Consider the following 10,164-nt stretch of genomic DNA (forward strand, 5'->3'; position numbering starts at 1 on the left):
GCAGATCTCATTTGATATGCAAAGACATTGAAAAATATGATCACAATTACATGAAAATAATTTTGAAATGCAACTGTTTGTATTTATTTGTAAACTTTCTTCTTTTTACAATGCATTTGTGAGTTTGAAGACTACAGACATATTCATACACTTCATTCATTTACTATTTGAGGGTTTGATTGAAGTTAATTTAATGAAATTTAATCAGCAGATGAGGTGATCTTTGTACCGTTTTGTTCGATGATTTGCCGCAGAGGCAAGAGGAGGGAATTATGGGCCACAAATAAATAGACAAACTGTTATCTATTTACAGTAAACTCTGTGTAGCCCCCAGGGGAGGCCCTGGTCTTTACCGAGAGAGAAAGAGAGAGAAAAAAAAGAAAGCAAAGAGAGAGAGAGAGAGAGAGACAGAAAAACGAGCAAGTGAGAGTGACACAGTGACATGCAGTTGGTTTTCAATAAGGAAACTGAAGACATTTTGCATCTGGACTGCTTCTGAAGACACAAGCCGGCGGACAAGTTCAAGGTAAGTGTCTGCTGTGGGGTTATCTCACAGTACAGACTGCTAACAGAAGTGCAGGTAATATTATGATGCTAAAATTAAAGTGTAAAATGCAGAATTAAAAAGAGGGAATTTAATAAACTGCTGTAATGTTATACATTTTTAAAAATGGAACACCAATAAATTGTTGCTAGGCTTTAAAGTGACACAGTCAATTAAATAAAAAAAGTCTTAACATCGTGTCAATCACTTACAAACTGTCATGACATTATATGTGAAAAAAAATATATATATATATAAAATAAATAAATAAAAAATAAATAAATAAAATGTCCAGTGTGGGTGTGGATAAAAGTGAGCTGCAAGTATTCATAAATAAGGTTGCAATAGTCAGTAAATATTAGTCTTATTTTCACTTAACTGATCATAGAAAACTGGCATGTGTTGTATACTTAAGCGTATAAAACACATTTAAATATAAATTAAGATCATAGAAAGGTTATGATTTCCACTTATTATATTACAGCCACAGTTTAAGTTACACGCCATTGGATATTTTTTTAAGGCGATAACAATTCTACGATTGTTACTTAGATAGTTGTTTACTCAAAATAAATGATATATACGATTTTACTGAATTATTAATGTTAAAGTTAACTTTATTTGTGACTATAAGTCTGAGAAACTTACACTCTGAAGTTTTGGTTGTAAGGCACATTGTTACTATACAAGTATTACCATTTTAACTTGCCATTCCTATCAACTTCTGTGATGAACATGAATCCATTTAATTAGTAGTAATGGGGCTCAAACTGCCTCTTATAAATATTATTATGAAAGGTGTTTAGTGCCAAATGTGTTGTAAATTCACCATTTATCTAAACGTGTTAATAGACACATTCCATTAAACTGTTCTTCAAATAGACTCAAATAAAAAAAAAGAGTTTCCTGTAAAACTTCTGCTTCTTATTGGTTATTTTTAGCACTTTATTTCTCTCTATTTTAACCTCAGTCATGATATTATCGGCGTATCATACACTGTTCATGCAAATGCTATCATAGAGAGATGAAAATGTTTTCCACTTCCTCTTGTGAGAATTTGTTTCAAGCGCACTTGTAGCCAAGACACAAAACGATACGGAGAGTCTCCACTGATTTGAACAAGTTTAATTCATTATTCAGCGGCGGACATGAACTCACAGGCCGGGCCGTGCAGTGGGAGGAGAGGAGAGTGAAAACAGCTTCAGTAAAGCTCATCAGCTTTATCAGGTAAGAGTGCAGAAATGAACATGCTGGAACTATCTGAGGCTTTTAGTAGGAACTGCTGCTATTTGATAAAGTTAAATGTACTGCAGAGTTGTGTTGCACTATTACACACATGTAAATCTTGTTAGTAGTATGAAGTATAACTGAAGACTGCTGTTTCTCACTCAGGATGGGCTGTGCTTGCAGTGGCCAGAAACAAGTAAAAGATGACAAGCTCTCCAAAGGAAAAAAACAAAACTCTCACGCCTCCAACCAGTCCAATCACATAGTAAGTACAAAGGAAAAAGCTTCATTTAATGTGATTAATGTGAATTAATATATTTTCTTTGATTTACTGTACATTTTGAATGCTAAAAACATATTTTTTAAAAATGTTTTTTAGGCACGTAGTGGAAGCTCCAATGTGGATAATGGTAATAACTGAACACAACACATATAACTGACTTTCTACTGAAATATAAAAGGCGACGGTTTCCGTGCGGAGAGACATTAGCAGCAGAGAGAGAAGGCTACATTTAGCGATTAAAATCTCATTTTGTGTTTCCTCTGTGCTTGTCTTGGGGGAAGATGAGATTGTTAACGAAATGTCAGAGACACACGCAGTGAAAAAACTATACTTGTGCTGTACACTATATTCACTTTTATGTGCAGAGTAGTAGAAAGGAAAAATAGTTCACATTTACAGCTGATAAAATGGCTGATCACTTCCTTTGTAATAACAGTTTGTTCTGTTTGTCTGCAGATGATGATGTTGTGTTTGTGGCACAGCATGACTACAAAGCCACCAACGACAATGATCTGCCTTTCAAAAAGGGAGACAAACTTAAGGTTTTACAAGAGTAAGTAGCCTCGTCCTCATAGCAAGTATACAGCGTGTATCCAGCAGCAGTAGGAATGGGAATTAATTATTAATTCTACTTTTCGGTAAAATACTTATTGGTTCATGGTCAATTATCTGTGTGGCAAAAAAGTAGGCATACACATGTTTTCAGAACCAACGTAACTATTTTTTTTTTTTTAATCTTTGAGTCTGAAAATAAGAAAGATGAAATAAGAGCTCAATTTACAGCATTAATTTTCTTAGTAGGGCTGGGCAACATATCTATATTATATCAATGCCATGATGTCATCTTAAATTTCTTTTATCATAATATAACGGTTTACCTGGTTTAAAAGGCAGCATTAAGTAAAGTGATGTAATTTTCTGAATTCAAAAAATGTTCCAGCTGTTTTATTTCTTGCCTTTACCCACTTTGTCATTAAATACACATTACTGATTAATTAAATATACATCACTGATTATTATTGATCAAAAATCTCATTGTGTAAAGATCTTGTAAAAAAGGACAACTCTACAATATCCCTGCTGTATGGATGTTGAGGTATTTGGTCAAAAATAACAATACTGTGATTGTTAATAGATTATTGCCCAGCTCCATTTATTAGTCAAATAAGGAATATGCGTATCCTGCTTGTTAATATTATCATAACATAGAAAATTTACCCTCAGTTATTGACGTGCTGCTCAGTTTACGAGAAGTCAAATACATGAATTAAGGCTGTGTTTCATAGAAAGCTGTGTTAACATACTTCTGCTTCTGCTTCCAGCCTTCGTTGAAATTCTCTTTTTTTATAGACTTCACAAGAGGCATGTTGTCAGCCTTTGTGAAATAAAACCACCTTTTGGACAGTTTCTTCCTCTTTCTTTTATCATAAGTTCCCAGCAGTGCAGATGCATGAGGTTGACGTCATTGTTGTTAAAGGAATTGATAACCTCTGGGGCTTTTGTTTCTGAATCATCGATTAACTTGGAACTAGCCCTGATTACCGGCCCTGAGCAGTAGTGAAACAAATAATGCTCTTGGGCAAACGCCTGACAAATCATCTGTTTCTGTTTGTAGGAATGGAGAATGGTGGGTGGCGAAATCTCTGGCCACTGGACAGGAGGGCTTCATACCATGTAACTACGTAGCCAGGGCAGACACACTGGAGATGGAAAAGTAAGAGACAATTTCATTCACACGATTGAAATCTCAATTGTGTGGACTGTTAAATGCATTTGTTTATGTTTTTAAATGGTGACATAAAGTGTGTCTCTTCTACAGATGGTTTTTCAGGGACATGACTAGGAGAGAGACTGAACGACTGCTTTTAGCCCCCGGAAATAAACCGGGCGCCTTTCTGGTTCGGGAGAGTGAGACGTGTAAAGGTGACTTTCTCGATTCAATCCAACTTTCCGTGTCAATATGTCCAATTTCCGAACCTACATGTAACCTCACGATCTATTTGTTTCCCTCTTCAGGGTCCTTCTCTCTGTCAATCAGAGATCACGCACCAGAACAAGGAGATGTGGTAAAACACTACAAGATCCGCTGTCTGGACAAAGGTGGCTACTACATCTCCCCCTCCAACTCATTCCTATCGCTACAGGAACTGGTTAGATACTACACACGTAAGTCATCAAAACAACAGAAAAATTTTTTTTTTTTTAGCTACATAATTTAAAAGAAGTAGATCTGCGTATAGGTTTCAAACTGTTTCCTTGTAAGTTGTTAGAAGACATATCACATGTGTGATTTGCACTTAGATTTGCTTAACTGCTGTGTATAATTATAAGACATCTGCACTGGCTTTGAATTGAAGAGGGGAAGTTAGACCCTGCGATGTGCATTTCCTGTGTGAAAGTAGTCTTTCCACTCCTGTGACTAAACCACGAGATAAGAAGGCTAAATCTCTAGAATGGCTGCCAATGCACAGCAACGTATGAGACAGAAGCATACACAATCAAGCTTTCAAGATTAATCAAGGAAACAAATGCTGTTAGAGCGACTATAATTAGCACAACAGCAAAGAAAGAAGGCAAAAGTACTGTTTGTCACATCGGTATATTTCATGTTTGGGTGCAGGTACGGCAGACGGTTTGTGTCAGCGGCTGTACGCTCCTTGTAAGGCGAAGGATCCCGAGCAGCCGTGGGCATATGACGAATGGGAGATTCCCAGAGAAACGTTGAAGATGGTGAAGAAACTGGGGGCCGGGCAGTTTGGAGAAGTGTGGATGGGTGAGAGAAAGCTACATTCATCCTGTCATTGTAAACCTTTTATAAGCAAAAAACAGAGGAGTACAGTGACCCGTTTTTACTTCCCAATGCAGGTTACTATAAGAACAACCAGAAGGTTGCTATCAAGACGTTAAAGGAGGGGACGATGGAGCCTGAGGCCTTCCTGCAGGAGGCCAACCTGATGAAGCAGCTGCAGCACGAGCGACTGGTGCGCCTGCATGCTGTCGTCACCAAGGAGCCCATCCTCATCGTCACAGAGTTCATGGTCAATGGTAAGACTGCAGAAAAATTTTATCAAAGCAATAAGAACTATTCAAAATGTAAGAGAACTTTTGACTGATAAGCTCATGCCACAACAAATTCAAATAGGACTAAAAACACACACACTGTAACTCCCTCCAAGCACCAGGCAAACGCAAGTCGGTTTCCTTCAACTGATTTATTTTGAGCGTCATTCATCCATCTCAAAATCCACCGTGAAAACTGCACATAAATTATAATGAAATAAAAGTTAAATCAAATTAATTTAACATTACATTCCACAAAGTAAATTACAGATAAATGAAACTAAATACCTTGTTGGCTGCATGCTACATAAAGGGAATTATATCTCATCCTTAGTCTTCTTCATATTAATAATCAGTATCTCAGAATTCTGCTCTACCACACACGCACCCGAGAGCGGTCAAAAGAAACTTGGGTGACTTAGTTCACCTTCAAAATAAAAGCATTATAATGTATACCAAATAAAATAACATTTAAAGAAACAAATACAACTTAAATTAATTCCTTTATCTGTTGCAATAAATTGGCAACAGTTACACACACCATACGGCAAACACAAACATACTCTGTAGAGGCAGACAGACACGTGGAAACACAGATCACACAGACACAAACACAACATTTAAACTGCTAAGAAGATTATAAGAAGATTTATTCATTCATTTATTCATCTTTATTTTAATTATTATACTATTTTCAAACAATAATCCTTTTGTTTGTTTCTATCATTACTGCTGCTGCAAATATCATTAATGACTCATATTCTGTTCTGCCCCTGTATTCACCCCTACCTTCCTGTGTATGTTATTATGATGCCTTTGTTGTTTCAAATAAAAAAAAAACGTTTAAAAAAAAACGCAAGACCAAGAGTAAGAGGGAAGATGTCTCATGAAAATTACATAAAAAACGAAGAAAAAAAGAACAATCATTCCATTTCAGAGACAATATTTGATTTAATACTTAAACTGTTGTTTGTTCATAATAGCTGCAAAAACAAATTCTGTTGATTAGCCAATTTATTGAATGAATTAGTAGTTGCAGCCTTTGCTACAAAGCAATTTGAAAAACATTAGGGAATCATTCATGATAATCAATTCTATGGTCATTTTGGAGTCTATAATATTAGGATTCATTTTCTGGATTATATTATGTAGTGCAATTTGTTGGGGAGATCAAACTGGAAAATAACTAACTATAACCTTTAGAAAAGCTGAGATCTAAATTTAAACATCAAAAAGCTCCACGAATATAATATTAATTGCAGTGCTGTTATATTGAATTGTATTGTATTTAGGCTGTAGGTGATTGCATCATTTGTATGATGCAATCATTGCTTCATCATCAGTCACGTTTGTGTCACGTTACAATATGCCACAAAAAGTCTTTCTGTGTTTGATTGTGAGATAACACAATATGTATTTAATAATGTTATCTTTAATATCGTATTATAATAAAGTTATCCAACTCCTCTCATCATTTACAGGATGTCTCCTGGACTTTCTGAAATCAGACGAAGGGAAGAAGCTGAAGCTAAATAAGCTGATAGACATGTCAGCACAGGTGGGAAACTTTTAACAGTAACTGCAATTTTATATTCTGTGAATATTCCATCATATCTTCAATGAGACTTCTTTATCACATTGCTGACCCAAACCTCACAAAGATACAATGAAAGCTATTTCTCAGAAAAAATTAAAAAAAGGAACATTTTTTTCCATGTGAGCACTTCCCTTTTTTTTCTTTTACTGCTACTGTTGTTTATGCCAACATGAGCTGAGGTTAGAATTTGCATTTACACACTAGCCTTCTCACTGGCCTCAGAGCCTATTTATACACACAAGCTGCTCTGTACCACTTTGGATGTCTGTTATAGTTCGTGCCGTGACACCAGCTCTGTTGTGAATGCACATGGAAACTGACAGAAGCAGCTGTGTGGTTTCTGTGGTGGGGCTTTTGCTCGTCTGGCTTGAAAGCCTCGCCCTGCGTCAATTATTAACATCCGGACAGGAAATCATGCAATTTTTCCATTTACAGTGAGCTCCCTCACAACTCTTTTGCCCCTCGAAAAAAAGCCTTTTGACTTCCTGATTATTGGCACATCCTGTTAAGCTCACTCTGCTTCCATTATCATATACACAAACACACATATTCACACATACGTATGCAGACATGTATACACTGACCAGAGGAAACAAAATTAAATCTCGTGTGAAACATATATTTCAGTTTACTTGGGACAAATGGATGCTTCATTTTCTGACTTGGCATTTGATCTGAAAATTACCTTAAAAGGCTTTTCCCAATTCTCCTCTCTCCTTTTCTATATGGCAGATAGCTGAAGGCATGGCGTACATCGAGAAGAAGAACTACATCCACCGAGACGTGCGTGCAGCCAACATATTGGTCAGTGCTACTCTGCACTGCAAGATAGCAGACTTTGGCCTGGCCAGGATAATCGAGACAGAATACACAGCTCAAGAAGGTGCAGTACGTGCAGTGTTGGATTATAAATGCATCCAGGGCCAATAATCAATCATCCACCACCCTAAAATTTACACAGAGGTTCTAAAAAAAAAAGTTTAATTATGTTTATTAAAGAAGAGAATGTCTGAAAAGTGAAGCCAATGGGGAAGTTCCTTTAACCTGCATTATTTCCAACGACCAGCAGGGGACGACTCCACTGATTGCAAAAATAAGTCCAATTGTATAGAAGTCAGTGAGATCCATCTGCTTGTCCAAATATGGTCACTACTGGCTCCAAAAAAACAAGATGGCAGTGGCCAAAATGCTAAACTCCAGGCTTCCAAACAGTAGTCCACACAATGGTGTCTTCATCCACTTCTTTTATAAAGTCTGTGTTTTTTTCATGTTATTTCACATATTTATTGAGTTGTTTGCTTAATATTACTTTCCTCTTTAAAGTTTGCCCTGTGCACGAACATGAAGGTCTAAATCACCTTACATTAGATTAATTTGGCAAGGTTTTTGTCCAAAGGGACTTATAATAAATCCATCAAAAGGAGTTTTATTGCAAGTTGCTCCAAATGAATGTAATTGACCTCATTTGGCAAACCCTGGCCACACTTAAGCTTTAACTCTCCCCTGGCTGCTAAAACACCCAAATTCCCAGAAAAATACTGAAGACCTCAATACCCTCATTGGTGGCTGTGGCCCTGAATGCATCATTCAAATCCTTACATTTGCTCTTTATCTCATCTATTATTCTGACAACACGCTGTGGTTCTCATGCAAATATTGTTTCAGTGCTAATGTCGAAGCAAAGCGAGTAATACAAAGAAATCTTTCATCACCGTAAATGTAATTTAATATTGTGTTAGAAATATATACTGAGACATACTTTTGAGGAGTTATATTGGGACACCATTCATGAACATAATGATGATGGGGATTTCTGTATCGGGCTGATGTAGTGAATTAAATACCTGACTAATGTATCACATTAATGCAAAAATCCCCTCAATCTAAAAGCAGCCATCATTGCTATAAAAGTACAAATGCAACTGGAGATATCAAAGAGACGGTTGCCTCCGTATGAACGGAAATATCAGTATTAAATCTCTCATCTCAGGCGATATGTTGTCAAATCACCCCACATTGAGAGGAACACACACACACGCCTATATATTGTCATCCCCCAGTAACACAACTTCCGCTCCTTTTTTCACACTCTGTCTGACAACTTCTGTAGGTGCGAAATTTCCCATCAAATGGACGGCTCCAGAGGCCATAAATTTTGGCACGTTCAGCATCAAATCGGACGTGTGGTCCTTTGGGATCCTCCTCACAGAGATCATCACCTATGGAAGAATACCTTACCCAGGTACGAGAAGTGACAATCAGGTTTCATTTACTTGTGTAGAAACTAATGCAAATGTTGCATTACTTTGCAGCTAAGTACGTATAACTGTATGATATGATACAAAAAGTTTGGTGGGTTTTTTTTCTAACCAGGGATGACAAACCCAGAGGTGATCAGGAGCCTGGACCAGTCGTACCGGATGCCGCGTCCGGACGGCTGTCCCGAGGAACTCTATGACATTATAATGATGTGTTGGAGGCAGAAGGCTGATGATCGGCCGACGTTTGAATTTCTGCAGAACATTCTCAACGACTTCTTTATCGCCACGGAGGGACAATATGAGATGCAGCCATGATAAAAGGAAACGTTTCCTGTTGAAGGCAGCAAAGAGACGTCTTAAAGAGACATGTGAGACTTGAATCGACAGAGGATGAGGACCACCCAAACATCCTTTTAAAAACCAATAAACTTTTTTAAACATTTCAAATGGACACATTTTTACGCCTAACTTCTGAGTGAATGTAAAAGCGATTCATGGCTTCTTCTGTCTCTAAGAAACATGTTAAAGTCAGAAAGGAAGCATTTTATTAAACTGTCGGTACTCCTGTTACTGATGGCTGCCATTCTGGTCAGGTGGAGACATAATTAGGACTGAAATACACTCATAAAAAAAAGGCCTCATGGAAATACAAATACAGTACGTGCACAATGTATGAAAAGGCCTTTGGACCCGGGGACGTCGGCACATTTGCATGGTACAGAAACAACCAGCCTGAGATTACACGCACATTACACGCACTTTTAAAAAATGTTGTCCCTTCAGTCAGTCAATAAATGTATAAGATAAAAAAGAAAGGGGCTTTCTAAAGAGAATTTATACTTGCATAGGTGTTTTTGTAAATAAAATATTTACATTATTTAGACCTTTTGTTTGTTTTTGTATTTTATTCCAGTTGGTTATATCAAAGTGCCATTAGATATTCTCCACAATTTTTGATCCCACGGCATAACAGCATCAGATAATGCATTCTGTTAAGATAATGCTTTCAAATGAGAGCCCTGGCTTAAAAATTTTATTTTTAACTATTTTCCCACGAGATTGAGCCATTTCCTCATTTTCTCATGTTTGCCTATGGGGCAAATACTGCTGTTTCCTGATTGCCTAATGGGTTAAAATTCTGAAAATGAATTAATATGTGGTAGTTATGTCCTGCAATAATGTCTGTCAAAAT

At 37.0% G+C, this 10,164-nt stretch overlaps 1 protein-coding gene across 1 annotated transcript; it reads left to right on the top strand.

The window, feature by feature from the left end:
* Positions 1 to 515: 515 nt before the first annotated feature.
* On the top strand, positions 516 to 9,791 carry blk (BLK proto-oncogene, Src family tyrosine kinase). The gene is made up of 14 exons (XM_059356167.1): positions 516 to 526; positions 1,685 to 1,771; positions 1,937 to 2,036; positions 2,151 to 2,181; positions 2,511 to 2,607; positions 3,670 to 3,768; positions 3,874 to 3,977; positions 4,071 to 4,220; positions 4,675 to 4,827; positions 4,920 to 5,099; positions 6,596 to 6,672; positions 7,444 to 7,594; positions 8,822 to 8,953; positions 9,085 to 9,791. The coding sequence occupies exons 3-14, from the start codon at positions 1,938 to 1,940 to the stop codon at positions 9,285 to 9,287; spliced, it is 1,476 nt and encodes a 491-aa protein (XP_059212150.1). The 5' UTR covers positions 516 to 526; positions 1,685 to 1,771; position 1,937; the 3' UTR covers positions 9,288 to 9,791.
* Positions 9,792 to 10,164: the final 373 nt, after the last annotated feature.

The sequence above is a fragment of the Centropristis striata genome, chromosome 18, assembly GCF_030273125.1.
Source record: "Centropristis striata isolate RG_2023a ecotype Rhode Island chromosome 18, C.striata_1.0, whole genome shotgun sequence".
Classification (NCBI taxonomy): domain Eukaryota; kingdom Metazoa; phylum Chordata; class Actinopteri; order Perciformes; family Serranidae; genus Centropristis; species Centropristis striata.

What these genes read in the sequence shown, in the direction of transcription:
- blk (XM_059356167.1), top strand. Translation starts at nt 1,938, where the DNA reads ATGGGCTGTGCTTGCAGTGGCCAGAAACAAGTAAAAGATGACAAGCTC. An exon ending in GGAGAGTGAGACGTGTAAAG is followed by an intron (nt 3,978 to 4,070) that starts GTGACTTTCTCG and finishes TTCCCTCTTCAG; the next exon opens with GGTCCTTCTCTCTGTCAATC. An exon ending in CACAGAGTTCATGGTCAATG is followed by an intron (nt 5,100 to 6,595) that starts GTAAGACTGCAG and finishes CATCATTTACAG; the next exon opens with GATGTCTCCTGGACTTTCTG.